Raw genomic sequence first — 21,801 nt, 5'->3', positions numbered from 1 at the left:
CTGATTTATAGATACCATTGGAAAAGGAGCTTTTCCAGTTATCGTATCTTTAGGAACAAATGGTTTGATATCACAAGATGTTCTGAACAAAGCAATTGAATCACAGATACCTATCATTCACTTTAAGGTGGGCTATAATTGTTTACGTATTACGGATGAGATCGCTTTACTGTGCGTTTTTGCAAAAACATTCAGCAACATTCGGTATTTCGTATGTTTATCAAACACCTGGTTCACTTATACATTGATCAATTCCTTGTTTCCGGGCAGCCACCAATATCCTAGGTAAAATAATGTAATCAAAATGTAATGTTTGCATTTGTTAGAAAGACCTAGTTAAGAAACGACTTATTTACTGTTTTTAATTCTGCAATCAGCCAACTATAGTACAATTTACAGGTAAATAAATCAGTCATTGCTTTATTTGTACATGTACAAAATTAATAAAGTGTTCTGTTTTTCGCTTCCTTGTTGAGGAAGCAAACAAATGGATTTTTCTTTCTTTGCAACAGTTAAATTCTATGTCTTCTTCATGCATTGTAACGGTTCGAGTTCCAATCGTTGATTTCCTTAAATCAAGGGCAAAGGTTAAGATTTTAACAACTTAAAAATTCAAATAAATATATAATTTAAACTGGGCCTTAAATATGATGACTCAGCATAAATTCACAATTTACAGTATGCAAAGTTTACTTAAAGTCCTGGATACAAAATTAATTCATAATATTTGCATATTTGTAAGTTAAATTGTTAAGAAGTGCTTATATTTACTCTTCGCAGTTATTGAAACTCATAGATCCTTCCTGAATATTATTTATGGGGGGTGTGTGTCCTTTCGATAATTTTTGTCACCACGGCATAATACATACAAGCTAGAAAAAACAAAACTATCTCAAGAAAACTTACAATAGTGTGTTCTATACTGAATATGTACTAAATATTCCAAAATGCTTGAAACAGCAGAATGATTTAGGAAATTTGAGGCCCCAGGGGCAAAAACATAGAAAATTGCCTACCACCTGTGTCATAAAACAAATAATTTAACTTGTAAATGCTATGATTTTATGATTTTAAAGTTCTTGATATAGAAACCAATAATTATGCTTGGAAGTTATGCAAAAATCAGATGTTAGCAGTCATCTCTACAACATTTTAAGTGAATTCATATCTCAGACTGGTATCTGCATACATACAACTATTGCAACTATGGCTTTGTTGGAACACTTCTAATATATATATTAGCTAAATTGTGTCAGATATATAGTTACAGATGATACTGCTATGACAAGAATTCTGAATTGACCATTAGAGGTAGAAAATGTGTTCTCTAATTGACAAATAGGCATACAGTAAGATGTGGACTGGAGACAGAGGCTAGACTTTATATAATCTTGGATGTTGTAATGATTGACTGCCTAACATTACATTTATTGTATTCTGATATGCTTTCAATATGCTATTAAAACAGTTTTAAACAGGTTCTAGGCATTTTTTATCAGAAAATATGCAAATAGGGTAAGCTGGCAATAATTAAAGTCTTGTTTTCAAATTCTTTAAAAAATTGAAACAGGGGATGGGGTATAAAATGTATAGTAAAGAAAAACTTAGAGTATACACAGTGATTTCTTTAAGACTTTAATTCTGATAAATGAGTATTAATGTGAGAAAAACTGATTTTAGAGAGTATTCTACTTGAATAAATGTCTGTATAGGTTGCACTTTGTAAATACAGCTGTTTCTCAAAACACGCCTCTTTTGGAGAAATCTTGAATATTCATAGAAAATTAATTTTGTTTACAAACTGGTTCGCAGTTATGCTCTCTGTGTTCCATCTCACAAAGACATAACTTGAGAATGTTACCAGTACATAAACATGTGCATATTGTTTACATTGACATCTGTGATAACCTTTCATTCAAGGTAGGGGTAGTTAAGAAAATGAGTGTTAGTTTAAACTCTGAGAAGTTCAGGGCATATAAACGTTGAAAAATTGCCGCACAGCCCTATATTTTGACCTTTGAAAAAAATTGTGGTGCATAAGAACTTTCAATTCTAGGATAAGATATTTTTCTAAACTTTATAGTAAAAGTAGTACAGTTTTAGTCGTAAAAGGAGTTCCTATGGGAAATTGTATTGTCAATATTTACAGAAATGCAACCTAGAAATAACTTGTATAACATAAACAAAATCAGAATAATGAACATATTATCGCCCACATACTCAATTTTAAATCACTTCAATGCTACCGATACATATTATCAGTTTCAAACCTTAATGAATTAAACCTCTATGTTACATGAAAATAAGTATACATGGATAAGAACTATCTACCTGTACAGGTATAAATTTGATATGCCGTTTTTACACCTGACTGCTCAACAGCTGAATGTCATTGCATCTTTAAAGGTGACCAGATATAACTGAATACTGTCACAAACATTTGACCTAAAGAAATGGTCAATACAAAAAATGTCCTGACCATTCTAGATGTTAATTTTTTTTAGAGTATATCTGAGGTTGTACTGCAGCAGATGGTTGTTAAAAAATAAGATAACCGGAAACTTAACGGAGTCATTTACTGCTCTGCTTAATAACATATATGCTTTACACATAAGGTACCTGATTTTGTATTTATTTACATTTTTTGAAAAAAATAGAAATAGGATGAAGTGCTGTAGTTTCATTCCAAATATGATGTGCATACGTGTTATTTTTTGGGGGGTATTAATTGAAATAATGAGTCAAAAAATTTAAACCCATACTTTTATAGAAACGAAACCAGTCAAACACGCAGGAAATGAGTTTGTTATGGGCACTAAAAAGCGACGACACCGATGAATCAGGGATCACAGAATACAAAACAGTAACAGTTAATGAAATGCCTTGGAGGGTAAAGAAATTGGACAAAAAATACAAGAGAAGCTCTCCATGGTCAGAAGGAATTACAAATATTTCTGATATCCAGGGTGATCTAGATATTCTTATTTGCGATATGATAGTTGGAGGTATGTATTCAGAATAGTAAGAAATCAGTACGTTAGTAGACATCTCGGAAAATATGTCATATATGTATTCATTTGTATATATTACGAAAGTGCTTAGCATAATGTTTTGAGTGTGGTTTTTTTTCTCCAAATTGCTACTAGGGATTCTGCAGGTGTGTTTCATTTTTAAAAACACTATTCAATTGTCCAATAATGGTATTTCACATTTTTGCCTCAAACATTTACAAAACCAAAACATGGATTCATCTTATATAAGTTTTGACATTTATCTAATTGTTTATAATGTAGGTTAAACGCAAGACAAACAACTGTCTCGTTATCCTTTTTTGTCAGGATATTCTTTTCTGAAACAGTTGATATACTACATGTTTTCCGGCCAATAAGAGGTGGTTAAGTGCAATGCAATGCAAAAAGAAAAATAACGAGAAATACTGCTGAATTTGTATTTGGTAATTGACCGGATCATCAGCATCTACAACTTCATTTAACACCAGGATATCAATTATGCTCTTGAAATTGACTTCGATATCGATTTTGTTTTTGCAATAAAAGTAGCTTACAAACCTGCTCGTGCATTTTACATTGTTCTTCAACGCAAAATAAGTATCTTAGAAACCTGGGACGATCTCATTTCACAAAGGATTTCTATTGTCTACGTATTGTACCTCGAACTTATTTACCCGATGTAGTTAAGTTGAGGTTCAATTTACTTAAAGTTAATCGGACATGACTAATTAGATACACCCTCTTAAAATCAGGGGGTCCGAAATAGGATCGTGAAAAAACACCCAGCAAATTCCCTAATTTTCAATTTAAGAATTTGTTTGATTGAAAGTGCTTTTGGTTGCTTAAATATCTCCGATCAATTATAATCAGGCGGTATTTCGTGGAAATAATAACCTGTCCCGAACGGGGAGATGCTGGCTGCAATAGTAATTTATTTATAAAAAAGTTAATATCTCATTACTTATAGTGGCCGTTATTGATTGTAAATTCAGGCCGTTTTGTTAATGGCATCCGTCTATCGTGGAGAAAAAAAGAGGGAAGGAAGGTTAATAGCTTAACTTAAGAGTTCGATCATTATGGTTCACATCTATTCTATTACGGCATACGTTTTACCTCTAGCGAACGCTCTGCCTTAATGTAAAAAGTGCCACTCTAAATTTGAAAGCATTTGCTTCATATTGATCAACTTTGCATCTAGCATATGCATGACATATTTGCCACAAAGGAGTAATAAATTAATCAGCTTCATTTAGTGATGTATAATCATTTGTCCTCAATTGATTATAGTCTCAAACAGTTTTCAAATTTTTACATATTTCATTATTATTTTCATTTGAATTTGTATGCGTAAATCTTAATACTTCTTCCTTCATTTTTCTCTTTGCATTTATTTTTTTTAACATTAAAAACCGTTGTCGTAGTACACATCAGGGATTACATTATATAATTTCCATCAAAACTAAAAGGGGAGGGGACTAGAACAGAAAAACAATCTTCATTGAGTGGCAATAACTCATATATTGAAGCGTACAAAGATGGCTGTCTCGTCTAGGTGACAAAATTTGTTGTTTCAAGTTTTGTATCTCAGACTGGTATAATAGTTGTCACAAAAGCAAAAAAAAATAAATAAAAAAGGTTGACAACAATTTATAAAAAGATTCAACTTATTTTGAGCGTTTAATTTTTTTGTATATTGTCTTTAGCTTGCTGATCGGTTTTGTTGTATATTTTATTTCATCTGCTATAACTGTCCGAGCAAAAGTCACAAAAAATGTTGTTAAAATCAGCCATGCGACTTATTTGAAAAGATTTAGCTGTCCTTTTTTGTTGTTTACACATTTCAATCATTCAACTCGTGCGTAGATCGTCTTTCACCCTAATGTTTGTAAGGTATAGATAGCGTGAAATTTCTCACTTCACCAGGTATCGGATATGCATTCATATTATATTTTGATCGAACAAAGCTGCGTTTCTATATACCCAATAAGCCAAACGAACGCACACATTTAGCAAGGATATACTGTGGGACGGGATAGCTCCAGAGATGTCAATATTTCTATACCGAAGCGAATCATTTGGTTTTGAATAAAAGGAGATAAAGGTATACATTAATGCAACAGCAACCCAAAGACACAGATAAATAAAAATATTAAGAGTCAACATTCGGACTTTTTTTTATAGAAAGATGCGTACACAGAATACTAAGCTTAAAACCGACCCATGATTAAATAATAGTTATACGGAGTTAATTCAATAATATTTTCCGTCAAATGTTATATATCCGAAAAGGCACATTTGATTTAATATTATTTGTCGTCAAAGATATCCAACAATCATAAGTGTTTGGTTGAAAAATTTCACCTGCTATATTTTAATTTTGATCGGTGAAAATTTAAGAAGTTGTATTATAAACCAGTAAAAGAAAAACACTTGTCTTCACTGTATGATATAACGGTAAAATAAATAATGAGAATGGATGACGACCAGCGACAAATAAAATTAATATTCAGGACGATAACATGTAAATATAGTAAGAGTATTAACCCCGTTTTTTTTACTAGACTGACAAGCTGAGTCGTTTTTTTTTTATCGTGTAAGTTCACAAGATATTAGTTCGCAGGAAGAAAAGTCACCGGATCCGGACACATTTCCGACTCGTAGCCGGCCAGTCTGTGCTCTTACTATATGAAGCCACGTGTTAAGCGTTGAAATAGAATTCCAATTTAATTAACGTCTTTGTTTGACGCGTTCGGGATTCGAAAAATGACCTCCCGCTCTCGAGGCGAACACCCCCACACGAGACCAACCAGGACAGCGGTAGTAATCGGTAGTACATAATATCATACCAAAAACTAAAGTACAATACACAATACACCTTCACAGAATTATCACTGTTACAAAAGCGAGCTAAAAGTATCTAACACAATTGGATGCGTGATATGATATTGTAAACTACACGTAAACATGGATGATCGACTTCACGGTAGATTTTATGGATCAACGCTCTCGGCAAATTAAAAACTCTTGCACCTATTATTTGAGTGGTCCGAATATTGCCAGCTGTTTCACGTCTAAATTTCTGTCCTTATTCAATATACCCTCAACGTCCAACCTCACTGTCGACCTCCTATTGTACGACCTACCTATTGTGTTTAAAATTTATGTGTAATAGTCATGAACACGCATGAAATATTTGCTACTGGACGTAAAGCAAACAACAATCAATCAACTTAATTGATTTCTCTGTACTAGTACTTAGCACACAAAGACAAGATCTTGTAAAATGCTATAATTTACAATTTCCATTTATATATTTATGTTGTGGTTTTTTTTTTCTTTTTTTTTTTGGGGGGGGGGGTCTCTTTCGTTTATCAAATAACTGACTGCTTATTAAAAAGTTTTAAATATTTTTTTACTATGGTTCTTATCTACTGTTTTAATACGATTTATAACATATGATTTTTTTGGTCAGGCAAGGATAACACTAAGAAAGATAAAAGTTTTTGTAGGTGTTTTTGCTTCATTCAGAAATGAAAAGGGAATAACGGACGACTAAATTAAAGATATAAAAAAGAAGATGTGGTATGATTGCCAATGAGACAACTATCCACAAAAGACCAAAATGACACAGACATTAACAACTATAGAGAGTTTGTTTTCATATAATGCATTGGACTTGCGAATATATCTCACCTCACACGTTTTCATCGGGCCAGTGAAACCTAGTTTAATACGGTTTTATTAATTAAAGTTTGCATGCATAGTTTTTATTAAAAAAAAAACACAAATAAAGCAAGGTCTATTAATTAATTGGACTGAATAGACAAAACTAATTATTTTGCATTTTTACGTAATGTAGGAAAATTACCAAATTACCAAATCAGAAACAAAAGGAACATTTACCGGATGAATATTGTGAAGAACCTTATGCATCTAGGTCTTTCCGATTAGAAGTTCTGAAACAAGCTGTAGCTAATTGTTGGAAGAGTTTACTTACTGTTTTCTAAGGTCTGATCTTTATGAATCTATTTCATGATTACTGACAGCTCAAAACCATCAAGTATATATAGTATGAAGTTGTTGGGCATATTCAGTGGTCAGTTATAAATGAGGTCTGTATGGGGTTTTGATTGCCTGATTTATTAAATAAGAAATCGTTATTTGAAAAGTTGGCTAAAAAATTATAAATTTACCCCCTAAAAAAGTACAAATTTACCCCCTAATTTTGTAAAACTATCATTTGGTGTTATCTAGATGCCAATTTTTTTTTTTATCATAAATAAATATTTATGATGTAATGCCATTAAATCGGTCAGTTTTCATTTCAATTTGGTAACTGTTAATTGTATATATCAGTCTGAGTACTGTTTAACTATCATTTTTAAGTTGAACATATTTAGACTCGTACAGTTCATTGGAATAAGGTTTCTGCAAGTGCTTTTTATATACTTTTCTTATATGTTAAACGAAAAGACAAAATCTCGTCAAATAAAAAAAACCACACCTATTTATGTCCCACTTTTTACATTTCATTATCTGTTCACTAAATTTCATGATCTAAAAAAGAGATGTCTGTGAATCACATTCGCTCGATACCTGTTTTCAAATTTGTACTCGAAAGAATCGTTTACATAATGAAATAAATTTGAAATATCCTTTATACATATTTCTGTCAAAAACAATACTTGGTAAGTGTATCTCCAGAATACCGAAACCAGATAATGTCATTTATAAACAAGAGATAAATTTAATCAGCATAGATGTGTTAAAGTGTTGTACAGTTGAACCGATTAAAATCAAAATGAGTCTTTTTTTTCTAGAAAAGCAATCTGTGTATAGAAAATACAAAATTTCTCATTCACATTCTTGACACAAAATGTTTTCCCTTAAACATGTTAAAACAACATTCTGAAATTCAACATGATGGAAATTCCCCATCTAAATTTAGCAGTTTTTATAGTTGTGTTAAAGGTGGCAATGCTGCTGCAGTCAGATTATTCAATAAAAATGCACGTGCATGGATATCCACAAATATTTCCGTGCAATGCCAGAAAATGACAAACCTGTTCTAGATTATCTTCTGATAATACTATAAGGTCAACAGTGAACAAGAGAGCTTTTTCGCTTTTCTTTTCCTGTGACATAACATGAAAAACCCAAAGCCTCATTTATCTGGTTACATGAACAAAGCCAAAGTGTGGTATACAATATGTAGGACAAACAGGACGGGAGTTTTTTTAAACGAACACAGGAACATCTATACCGCTTCCAAAAACCTAAGAAATTCAAAAGTATAATTTATCAACATTTAGGTAAACACGACCACAATATTAAATTTATTAGATTTCAACCGCTTGAAACGGTCCAGAAACAGCAAGGGCAGTCGCATAAACAATTTGAAGATTCCCGTAAATTATCGAACTGTCTTGGATTAAACGACTTCAAACAGCTTATCCCCTAGGTATAAATAACAATATACTTGGACAAGGGAACATATCTACTACTTCTTCTATTGACATCGTGAATATTATTGATAAAAAACAACGAAATAATAGGTCTCATTGGAAAGGTATCAATCGAAATCAACGAGTTAAACATCGTACAAATTATACACTTGGTAATCTCCTATCTATATTTGAAAACAATGGTAGGCATCACGTATTATGTAAACTGGGTCAAATACCCATTAGTAAATCACACAATATTTTCAAAGAGTGTGACACGATCTCATTCTTCAGCCCACTGTATGAATATTCTCGAATAATTACAGCTTTTTGCCACCATAGGCTGTTCCCGCGTATCAACAAATTAAACCTGAAGATCATAAACGTCATTTTCTGAAAATCAAATATATAAGCAGAGGTATTGATTTTATCAACTTATCTAGTATATTTATTGACTCTACCGTTCAAAACTTTATACATCCCTATTTTTAAAATATAGAACCACCTATAAATTCATACACATACAAAAAAAAACAGCAGAATTTAATTTTTGATTATACGTCGGTTGCATCAGACGTGAATATAGATATTAATACTCCCTTAACTTGAAACTGTGAATCGGCGAAGTTTAGATATGTTCCCTATGGCCATGTTATTACAGGGGACCTCGATATCGTCCAGAACAGAGAGGTTAAAAACTTTTTGAAAAAAGGCTCCATCTAAAATAGATTGGTAAGAGTGTCGTCAAGTCACCAAAGATGCTCTTTCCTCGTTTTGTAAAAAGTGGTGTAAACGGAAAAATCTGATAAAAAATCTCTTGATTCTTATTGAAATAAATGTATGAATGTGGTAGATAAAAGAATATCACATTTTGAAAATAATTTAGAAGTAAATAATAGAGTACATAATACACCTATTTCCAGAATAAGAAATAAACTTCAAGAACTTTCAAAGCGGTTTGTGTTTGTACCGGCCGACAAAGCAGCCAACAATGTGGTGGTGGTATGCCGTAAATACTACACGGACGTCCTTAAGAATGCAATTTTAAATTCATATACATTCAAGTCCATCCGCTCCACAGAGAGTCATATAGTAAACAAACATATCACAACCACATCAAAGCTTAAGGCTTCTTCTGAACATTTGAAGGTCCCTTCTATGTATTGGCTACCTATACTACACAAAAAAACATTTACATATCGTTTCATCTCGGCCTCTAGTAAGTGTTCTACAACTAATCTTGCAGTTCTCTTAATAACTTGTTCATTAACTACTATTAAAGAGCTTATCATAAACTATTGTAATAAAATATATGAACACAGTGGTATAAACCATTTTTGGAGTGTAAAACATTCTTTGGATGTTTTAGATAAATTACGTGCTTTTGCTGGTCCTTTTGATTCTGTTGACAGTCTTGATTTTTCTACTCTTTACACTACACTTCCACACTATCTTCATAAACAAAATTTTTCCTATTCAGTTAAATGGTCGTTTGGTAAAGCTGAATGCAAATATATTTGCTGCAACTCATTTGAAGCCTTATTCTCTAATGAGAAAGGTAAATATGCTAGATTTACTTACTGGAGGTGTGATGAAATGATTGAAGCTGTTAATTTTCTCCTTGATAATATTTATGTACGTTTCGGCAACAAGGTTTATCGACAGGATGTAGGTATGCCCATGGGCACTAATTGTGCCTCTTTAATAGTAGACTTGTTTTTGTACTGTTACAAATCACAGTTTATGACTAAACTCAGTAAAGACCCGTCGACATTGTATTTAATTGATAAATTCAACAACACTTACCGTTATCTTGATGATATTTTTCGTTAAATAATCAAGAATTTTCTCTATATACTGCTAAAATTTACCCCAAGGAACTTACTTTAAATAAATCAAATTTGTTCGGTAATAACTGTCCTTTCCTGGATTTAGATATTTCGGTTTTAAACAGGAAACTCCACACTAAAATTTACGACAAAAGAGAAGATTTTTCGTTCCCTATTGTTAATTTTCCATTTTTAGATGGTGATGTTCCTTTGGCTCCATCTTACGGTGTTTATATTTCACAGCTCGTTCGCTATGCCCGTGTCTGTTGTGACGTTTTGATTTTAACGAACGCAATCTATGTATTACTGGTGAATTATTAAACCAGGGATATCGTTACCATAAATTACTTAAAACCTTTACTAAATTTTTCCATAGATATAAAGATTTGGTTTTGAAGTTTGGTTGTACCTGTAGAAAACTTATTTCAAACGGGATAGCACATCCTCATTTTTACGGAAATGTTGTTAACCGTGCCCGTAAATATAGAAATGATCCATGTAAACTTGTTGCTCCTTTAAATAAACTTATTCTAAAAGGTTACCTATTCAACACTGTAATAAGATCATTGAATATTGTTTTTATGGGTATAAATATTGATTTTGTTATCAGTAAATTAAAAGCTAACTAAATATTACTAGTATGTTTTATACATATACATAGTCATGGATCTACAATCTGTCGATACATTGCACAAGGTCATGTTTTTCTCTGGCTGTTGATGACGTCTTTACACTAAATCCATTGGATGTTGGATGTGTACGGATTGATAGTTTAGTCTTAGATGCATGATTTTTTTATTAGTTGTTAGTGGCTTTGAACTAGCTGTCAGATAACTGCAAGTACTCTCAGATCTGTTCATTGTGTCTTTTTGTGTCGGAATGTATAAGTACCCGGCCTCGTCCACTTGTATTTTTGTCCATCTGATGAGTTAAGCCTTTTACAACTGATTTTTATAGTTCGTTCTTATGTTGTACTGTTATACCACTGTCCCAGGTTAGGGGGAGGGTTGGGATCCCGCTAACATGTTTAACCCCGCCACATTTGTTATGTATGTGCCTGTCCCAATTCAGGAGCCTGTAATTCAGTGGTTGTCGTTTGTTTATGTGTTACATATTTGTTTTTCGTACATTTTTTTTTTATATTAATAAGGCCGTTAGTTTTCTCGTTTGAATTGTTTTACATTGTCTTATCGGGGCCTTTTATAGCTGACTATGCGGTATGGGCTTTGCTCATTGTTAAAGGCCGTACAATGACCTATAGTTGTTAATGTCTGTGTCATTTTAGTCTTTTGAGGACAGTTGTCTCATTGGCAATCATACCACATCTTCTTTTTTATATTCCCAACACTAACAAATTATTAATCTTGCATTATAGTATACATTTACTATCTCGATAAAAATACCTTTGTCTCGTGCATCTTAAAAAGATATTAAATGTTTAAGTGCAAAAACGTTTCATTATATTTGGAACATGCAATGTTTTAGCAAAATCTGGGTGAATGCAGGTGGATTGTTCATTCCGTATATCATCCCTAGCCAAGTTTCTACCGATATTATTGTATAGATATTAAAAAAAAATTGTGTATTAGAAATAGAAAATGCCTCTCCGTCATGCAATATTCCTTGGTCATGGTATGATTTATTTATGATTATGGCCCCGCAACGAAGTTGTCGGTGCCATATAGTTTTACCTTTGTCCGTCATTCCGTTCAAGTTTCATTTTCGTTCCGCTCCACTAATTTTTGCCAAAATTACGGGCTTTGGACTTTGAGTAATTGTTGAAAATCACAGTTATACGGACTTTTTTTCTAAACGCTTTCAGATATTGGGCTGATTTTTGGTATGTCAGTTAACCATCATGAGTTACAGATCAAGTTAAAGTTTCGTTCCGCTCCACTAATTTTTGCCGAAGTAACGGGCTTTGGACTTTGAGAAATTGTTGAAAATCACAGTTATACGGACTTTTTTTCTAAACGCCTTGAGATATTGGGCTGATTTTTGGAATGTGAGTTAACCATGATGAGTTACATGTCAAGCTTAAGTTTCTGTCCGCTCCGCTAATTTTCGCTGAATTTACGGTCTTTTGACTTTGATAAATTATTGCAAATCACAGTTATACGGATTTTTTCTCTATTCCCCTCCAGATTTTGAGCTGATTTTTGATATGTTAGACTACCTACCATCATGTTTGTGTCCACATGTGTTTATATTGAAATTGCAGATTTTTCTACTTTTTGGGGCGGGGCAATTCGTGTTGCTTTGACACATCTAGTTTATTTTTAATATCATTACTTTTTTAATTTTTGTATTGGGTTTTCCAAAATGTTGTCCTAAGTATCACTGAAAAGGCAAATGTCGTCTACATGTTAACTTTGTAAACTTAACTTGATATCATTACATTTACAAGAATTACACTTTTACGTTTTGTTTATGCTAAATTATGTGTAATTCTACCAAATCATAGTACGTCACTTCCGATTGCATACGAAAAATGCTCGACAACAAATATTCCTTTGAATTTGACAGTTTTAGGAATTTAATCAAATGGCAGTAAACAAAATAAGTCATAAACATATATCTTGGGTGAGTCAACGTGTTCAAGGCACCATTATTTTTTTATAAAGAATTTTGAAAATTTGAGGTTACAAGATTGCTTAATCTCGTACATAGGGATACAAGGGGTACACATCTGATTGGTTAACTTTCAGGGATAGGTGTTTTTTTTTTTGTTTTTTTTTTTATATATAATGCAATGTCATGTGAAATTTTGTCCATAGTACTGGACTCATGTCAGTTATTTCTTCAGTTAAAATAAACTATACACAATTATTTTAACAGTTCAAATTTATTATATAAACGCGGAAACTCAGCGGTGGTATTACATCTTATGTATCAAATATACAATGTTTGTAAATTATTGATTTAAATTTTTCTACATTTTTAAATGAGGTTTGAGCAAACAAAGGAAATAAAATATAAAGAATGCCCATTTTGTTTGTAATTGCTAGACATTTACTATGTGAAGACCATTCTGAAAAGAAATTGTTTCAAATCAATTTCAAAAGGACATAGTAGTATATACGTCACGTTATTGTGGTCGTCCTTTATTGAGAATTTTTTTCTAAGTTATTTTGTGTTTCGGATATTCATATAAAGTGTGTGACAACTGTTTTATGTATATTAATAGTGTGTTTGGAAGAATGCAAATCAGAAAAAAAAGAAGAAGACAAAGAAGAAGAAGTAGAAGAAAAGGAAGAAAAAGAAGAAGACATATATGTAAGTATTTTTCTTTCGTAGATGACGAATGTTCTTCTTTTCTTTCTTAGTTCACGAAGGTAATTAGACGAACGTGTTCTACGTGATTATTGTCAGTTTAATATTTACAAAGTTATCAAATATCTTGTCAAGTTGCATGCGATGTTTATTCGCACATTATAGCCTAGTATCTTTATAATTATAAACTATCTGAGTGTTGAAAGGGAAGTGTATTTCGTAATAGAAATACAACATCAAATGTCCTGAAAACTCTTCACAGAACACTCAAGAATTACCATTACTAACATGACTAAGACAACCCAAAATGTTCATCAAGCAATGTTTCAAGCAACCACCTTAAAAATTAAAAGACGAAAATGCAATCACATGAAAGTTAAATAATAAATACATTCATATAACTTTGCAGAAAGGACACACACACACACGCACAAACTTCATATGTCTCGCTACTTTAACGCCAAAGTGTCACTCGAATCAACGGAGCAAATGGTAATAACTTTCAAATTTCTGACTTCAGGCTTGTTCCTCATCTTTTCTGGGAATAGTTTTTTTTTGTAGTTTTTGCTTATGCTCAAAAATTTTCAACCGCTATGATGTGTGAACATAACCACACACTGTCATTTTCGGAAGACAGTTTACAATTCCGTAACATAAATAATTTTAGAAAGATGTACTCTTTAAATTTCCCACACTTTCAACTTCTAGGCAAAATTATGATTGTAGCACAGCCCCTTTTCCAAAACGAGAATCATGTTGTCATTTAAAAATAAAACATGTCAACCTAAACTTAGGGATGGTAACAAATGTTTTTCAATTTTAACAAGATATATGCATCTACGTTGATGTTGCCATTTATCTTACATATGTACTTCAGAAATAATTTTGAAGTATAAGACTTTGTAGCCACTCAGAGAAGGGATTTTTACGTTTACTTCTGAGTTTGATTTGTGCAATATTGTTGTTATGGAATAATACATTAATTCATATTTAAAACGCTTTTTTTTCTGTTAAATTATCAAACAAGCATTAATGGCTTCTTTGTCTTAAAATCTTCAGTTATTTCGAGTCGAAACTATAACTTATTCTGACTTGTGCTTAAATATTCCCCATACCATATACCTTTTATTTCTTGTTAGTGCGAACTTGTTCCTGGAATATTGAAAGTACACAATCTGATTTGAACAACAGGTGCCCTCCTAAAATAATTTCATATATTTGTTTAGGTTATTTTTCGGAATAAAATTACGGGATGTAAAGTGCTTCACAGTTCTTAAGCTTTCATTTGATACGTGTATCCAATATTTCAAAGTAGTTTAATTATGGACAAAATTACTTCGTTTTTGTATGTTCTTTCTGACCGGACCTGAATAAGTGGTCCTTAAACAGAAATGAATTTGCCGAAAAGTTGGGCCTCATGTGCAAAAAGCTTAAATTTTGACGTTTTTTTGTTCTTTTTCTCGACCTGGAAGTCCGAGGGATGCTAATAGATGCATCCAACTGTATTTTACATGTAGAGTGGACCCCAGTGAACACGTTTATTACAACAGTTGTTAGGTTGGAGTGGAACTGACCTGGGAACCTCAGTTTAAAGAAGGTCATTTGCATCAAAATTCAAAAACAATCCTAGTTTGATCTTTAACTAGACTTGTAACCAGAAGTAGTCGTTTCCTTGGCGAATTTGATAATAAACACGATTAGTAGTTATGTGCCTTCGGTTTTACACTATTTGTCTTGGTTTCAGTCCTCATAACTTCGTGTTTCAGACGGTCCCCGCATGGAAAGGGTATTTAAGTATCTACAAAATAAAAAAAATTAAAATAAAGTGTTTCTATGTATGCCAGCGTTAACCTCTCTAGGCCCAAGGTAAGACAAAAGACATCAAAATTGGAGCTAAAACTGAAAGGGAAGTGTATTCTAAAAAGGATTTCTAACCACAAGGATATCAACATAGAAAAACACATGCATATTTTGAAGAACCACTATATTACTGATTCCTGGACGTAGAAACACATGGTTTAAACAACATATGGATAATGATAGTAACTAATATGAGACGTTGTTTCAATGACACCCAGTTCTTATTTGCTGATATCTACTCAAATATCAAGATTCTGACCTAGTAAACTTGTAGTAACATATCCTTAAACAACATATTCGTTAATAAACGTGTTATTTGTGATAACTGTGTTAGTTCTTTTGTCAAGATGTTGAAAAAGGAGTGTGTTTTGGTAAGAAAAATATATAAACAAGAGTAGTTAGTCTACCTCCCAGCTGGTTGATAATTTGCAAACATTTCTCTTGCAGTAAATTAGCAGTTCTGGTCTACTGATGAACATGTTAAATAGTTCGTTCTACAAAAAACACATTACGCAATTTTCAAAACAGCTGTTACTCAAATCTAAATTGGGCAACAATGTGGATTGTAGCCGTTTATTACATAGCTGTCCGTATCGTTAACTTAGATATGCATTTACATGATTATGGTTCAATTCAAATCCGAGACATTTTCAGAGAAGTGGATTATTGTATGTCTAAGACGTGGGATACACATTTTCGAAATTGAGAAAAAAAAAGTCTCATGCGATGCCTTTTAGTACAGCAAGCTTAATTTTCCTCTTTGAATACAATGAAAGCACATAACATTCTGATCCATTTGAACATTCAATATGCTCAAATTCATACCTCTTTATGGTAAAGAGCAAACGGATTAGAACAGTCCAAGTACAGGTGTAAAGGGACAATCATATTCTTTAAGAACAAGTCAAGATGACACAATAGCTGTTTTAAGAAAAATACCAAATAATTATAAGCAAAAAAGATAATATGAAAACACTTCTTCTGAAATAAATTTGAATAATTGTTCTTTCTGGTTTTGTTATTTATTTTGTCTGAATCTTTACCGAAAAAAATCAGTACAGCTCAGACTGATGACTATTGAATTTTAAAGTAAGGATCTCTCCTGCAAAAAGAAATACAAAACCTTGAATACATTTACATGATGCTATTTTAAATAAATATCTCTTCTTATCATTTATTTTTTTCTGTTTTTAAATACACATTGCTGTATTATAGAAATGTTCAAAAATAGACTACTCCTAGATTGTAAATGTAACTGAAGCTCAATGTATATTAACTGTTTAACTACTCATCGTTTATATATTTTGTAACACATCACTTGCATTTTAGGACAAATACCATACTGCATTATCGATGTACTTATTAAAAATGGGGGATTGGAAAATTTCGAAGACGGATATGACAAGGCCTTTTAGTCAGAAAGCTCTCGACTATATCTACGAAGAGGTGAGTTTTTTTTATTTTTTTTTGAAATTTTGAGGAAAACATAAAACAGTAGAAATTTTAAAACTATACAGTGATTATAGGCATTCGTCATGTTAAATACAGGTGACCACAAATCAATGATAACCCTAATACAAGAACACACATTTATAGAACCGCAAGCTTTAAGAAACGCATAAGAAGCAAAATCCTTCTTTTACACTCTGCGACTAGATAGAATGTTATGCTAGTAACTATATGCAGGGACCTGTTGACTAAACTATTGAATATTTTAACGAGAATATATAAGTAACATATAAGACATACGTGTTTTCATTCAATATATTACATTGACGCTTGTATTTCAATTTAACAAAACTATGGTATAAAACTAACAATATCAAATATCTTTAAAATATTTTTCATGTTAAAGAATATGTTTATAATTATAAATTAACTGTTAACAGAACTTTGGATTTTTGGAAAAACTAAGGCTTTTCTACCTCAGGAATAGATTACCTTAGCTGTATTTGGCAAAACTTTTAGGAATTTTGGGCCTCAATGCTCTTACTTTATTTGGCCTTTATAACATTTTTGATTCGAGCGTCACTGATGAGTCTTTTGTAGACGAAACGCGCGTCTGGCGTAAATATTAAATTTTATTCCTGGTATCTATGATGAGTTAATTTGATAGAACTAACGAAATACTTTTAAGTATAGCATAGCATTTCAAGGTTCAAAAGTTCATATTCTAGGAATGTATGTGAATGTACAACTCCATAATTTATTAATGGATTGTATTGTTTTTGTATTTGACTGTCTATATCAATGTCAACGCATATAATAATTTTGTACAATATGTTTTTGTATGGTAAATACTTACAAAGGGACATAGAAAAAGAGCTGGAATGTCAAGCAACGGATAATGATCAGCAAATACATATACATATTTATAATCGTTAGATCCGGAAATATTTAGCAATGTAAGACAGACATTTTCTTTTTCTCGAAAATAACTCTCACGTTTTTTACAAAATAAAACAGGATATTGCTTGCTAAACATTCACAATGTTCCGTTAGGAATTGTTATTTCTATATCGCGAAAACTTTTTTGACATAGAAGTGACTATTTCTGTTTCATGACAACTGCTATTGGATGATAACACACATACCGTCAAAATGATGAGTTTGACAGTGATGCATGTATTGCGGAATAAATCGAGCATAGCAGTAAAAAATAACTAAAACAAAATTAACTGCGTTTAGTGTCGATTTAGGGAACAAACATAAACTGAGAAAACCGCATGCAACTTCACAAAGAAGACTGGGTTCGACAACGGTGTAATCGTAACCTGCCATAAATACACCACCTACCATGGAAGTTTCATTCATTATCAGTCAAAAATGTCACATTTGAATAATTGACAAAATAAATTAACACAGATAAGACGGCTGCATAAGTATCTTGAGGACCTAAACTGCGACAACTTGTAGAGAAAGTCAATTGAGATATTAACACTATGTTTAAGTATACCAACTTTGTGACCGTAAGTCTATGTTGTGTCGTAAAGATTTTAATTTAATTGTTTGACAATTTACGAAACATTAACTTGTATATGATTATGTTTGTAAGCATGAAGATACTGACTATTTGACTGAGGATGATCAGTCAGGATTGAAAAAACAACATATATTCACCAAAGAATTATTTCTTTAAGGTGTATACTAAAACATGCATGGATACTGCTTGGTCTAGCCAGCCATCCTTTTCGAAAATTGATTACAAACGTCCAGAACTTCGAGGTAAACTGACTAGAAAACATTGCATCATTTATTAAAATAACAACATTTATATTTCAGACACAAGTCTAAAAGGGTACATACATATGTAATTTACGCACTAAACTATTCATTATTTTTAAACAAACATATAAAAAATCGCATTTTTAGATCAACACAGTCTGCATCAAAAGTAGTTTTGATATCATAAGTCAACCTTTATTTACCCCCTTGTTTAATAATGTGAGGAAATATATAAGTCACAACAACAAAAGGTCACCAACAATGCAAACTCTAAATAAAAAAGAAGCTCTTAATGATATGACATTTGAAGACAACAACAATTTCAAACGTTGTTTTGAACACATAAATATGTAGGACATTAAGCAAGTTTGATATGTCACCCGAATTGTTGCATCTTTATCAGTTTAACAAAATGCACATATCGAGAAAGTAAACCAACCTTAAGAGCATATGAGTCGCGAGAAATTCACATGGTGTAATAAAATTCTTAACAATTTTTTTTCTCTGATTACAAAACGTTTACATATTTTTTTAAATATTCTCCACTTCAAATGACAGTTGCGTGTGACTTGTTTTCTCTGTCGAATCATTTGTAATTACTCTGACATTCTTTACCAATTCATGTTTGTTAGCCTCATTGTAAATTTTTATACCAACTCAAATCGTCGTGCGAACGAATCAGCAACCGATATTCGTTTAGTACTTATAAAGAGGATGCCTACAATAGTTTGTGTATTATAAGTCTATGTTAATATGTGAAGAAAACCTTTAAACTTATATATTATCTGACAATAATTTAATTGTGGATGTAACGCGTCTTCTGATTGGCAGACGTTATTTTGTTATCAGTTCATAGATATAATTTAGTCATGTGACCGTGACGTCATCAACGTTTGTTCATGGTTTTTGACGGTTTAAAATGGAATTTAGAATTAAATAAACCAATCATAGATACAAATGACTGTTATATTTTTTCTGTCTATTAGAAATAACATAAAAAATATGGTGCACACTGTTAAATAACCCGCTACGCGCGTTATTCAGTGTGCACAAAAAGTTGTATGTTATTTCTAAATAACATTTGATATACATGTTCCGTTGCCTGAAATTACTGGGATCGCAGGAGTTTGTCTGGCGATCTATCGAAATTATATTGCTTAAGGGATAATCCACGTTTATTTTCATCAGGCGTTGTATCAAATAAATTAAGCGATTGATATCTGTAAGATGATTGATGCATACCTCAAATATAAGCATGTTATCCCGTCTTTATTTGTTGATTTATATATTTTATAGTCATAGATAATATAAATAATTGTATAGTTCAACATACTCGAATTGATTTAAAACAAAAAAAATATATTTTAACGAACGTTGTATACTCTGAAGGTCAAAACATTTCAGAAACCGCTAATACAGACCAAACAGCAAATGAGTCGAACGAAAAAGGTAACCATTATTGGAATAGCATGCCCATCTATAATGTCCAACAAATTGTTTTTAAGATTACCTTGAGTCATGAGCTATGTAAGTTGTATTACTATTCTGGAAATTTAAACGAGTTTAAAGAGTGTAAATCGAAGATTATACATGGTTTGATCATCTTTTAAAAGTAAAATTGTTCAGGTATGTGACACTAGTAAATATACTAAACACAAAGTTAATTGTATGGGATATAAAGCACTGTGTCTTGTTCTTCGACAGTTAAAAAAACCACGAACATATCCAGTAACTTGCTTATTAATCGATTTAATCATTCAAATTTGAATAAAACGTTGTCGCCATAATCAATCTACGGCGGTTAATAAAGTACTGTTAGGACAATCTATTTGCAATCAATACAGATACGTTCAACTTACATTCAGACAGTTCATCATGGTCAGTTGACATGTATATGTATACACAATTTCTCAATACGTTGTCCGATAATTATCCGAACATTACTAAAGTTTGTCATTGTCAATTCAGAAAAATATGTCGGTCACTCTAATGTTGGATAAATAGTGTCCTACTCCTAGATTTCATTGAACTGATTTCAAAATCCTCATGATAATATATATCTCATGTTTCATCATTACTATTGGTCACCCGTCTGCAAGAAAGTCTACCAATATTGTATAAATGTGTAACGGTAAAAAGTGAGTAAACTAACGTTTTGTATTGAATATGTATCTTTTCGAAAAACTAAGAATTTTTTTATCCCCGGCATATATTACCTTAGCCGTATTTGGCACAACTTTCTTGGAATTTTTGGTCCTCAATGCTCTTCAACTTTGTACTTGTTTGGCTTTATTAATATTTTGATATGAGCGGCACTGATGAGTCTTATGTAGACGAAACCCGCGTCTGGCGTAATAAATTATAATCCTGGTACCTTTGATAACCATTTAAAGCTATCTTTTATATGAATGTATATTAATTGATGTTTTTAGTTTTCGGCAAATACTTTCATATAAAGGATTATAGTTATAAAACATTTTCAGAGGTAACATTAATTAACCAGTGTGATCATAAATTAAGTACAAATTCGACTAAAATCAAAATATAATGTGTTTGGGAAACTTCAAAAGGAGAAAAACGATGTGTCGCCATTAAACTCTGTTGTCATCTGACTTGATTGATTACTGATGGCTGTTGGCTTAAGTTGATTTCCTCCGTTTCCCCACCCATTTTGAACTTGGGGAATAAGAGATAACATGCAGTTTGTTCATAAATAATATATTAATGTAATGAGGTTGATGACCAATTATGCATTGTATTAAATTTGAACAAACAAGTAAAAAATAGACGAAAATACCTATTTTTATCACACGTTGGCTTTAATGGCACGTCAATTTTACATGTATGTGTTGATCTTATAAAACAATCCTAAGATAGGTCAAACTTTCATTATAAAGCCTAGTAAGAACAATAATTTGGTCTTAAACTTAATTTAACAATGCATTTTTTTCCGTAGAAACAGAAGCATTGCTACCCAACAGACAAATAGTTGGTAAGATTTTCATCAATTGTTTAAATGCTCCTTACCATATAACTATTATCCGTAGTTTTTTCTGTTTCATATATAGACGTAAAACTAAGATTGGTCGCATGTCATGAACAATTCTTCCATACATAGATATACAGATTAGGTTTTAAAGTCTGGTTGTACCTTAAAAC

General features: G+C 31.9%; 1 protein-coding gene across 1 annotated transcript; it reads left to right on the top strand.

The window, feature by feature from the left end:
- Positions 1 to 15: 15 nt before the first annotated feature.
- LOC143057480 (uncharacterized) lies at positions 16 to 18,711 on the top strand. Its single transcript, XM_076230788.1, has 5 exons — positions 16 to 127; positions 2,771 to 3,005; positions 13,472 to 13,560; positions 16,747 to 16,863; positions 18,700 to 18,711. The coding sequence occupies exons 2-5, from the start codon at positions 2,798 to 2,800 to the stop codon at positions 18,709 to 18,711; spliced, it is 426 nt and encodes a 141-aa protein (XP_076086903.1). The 5' UTR covers positions 16 to 127; positions 2,771 to 2,797.
- The last annotated feature ends 3,090 nt before the right edge of the window (positions 18,712 to 21,801 follow it).

This window comes from Mytilus galloprovincialis, chromosome 13 (genome assembly GCF_965363235.1).
Source record: "Mytilus galloprovincialis chromosome 13, xbMytGall1.hap1.1, whole genome shotgun sequence".
NCBI classification, from domain to species: domain Eukaryota; kingdom Metazoa; phylum Mollusca; class Bivalvia; order Mytilida; family Mytilidae; genus Mytilus; species Mytilus galloprovincialis.
This window is presented reverse-complemented; position numbering and strand designations above follow the sequence as displayed.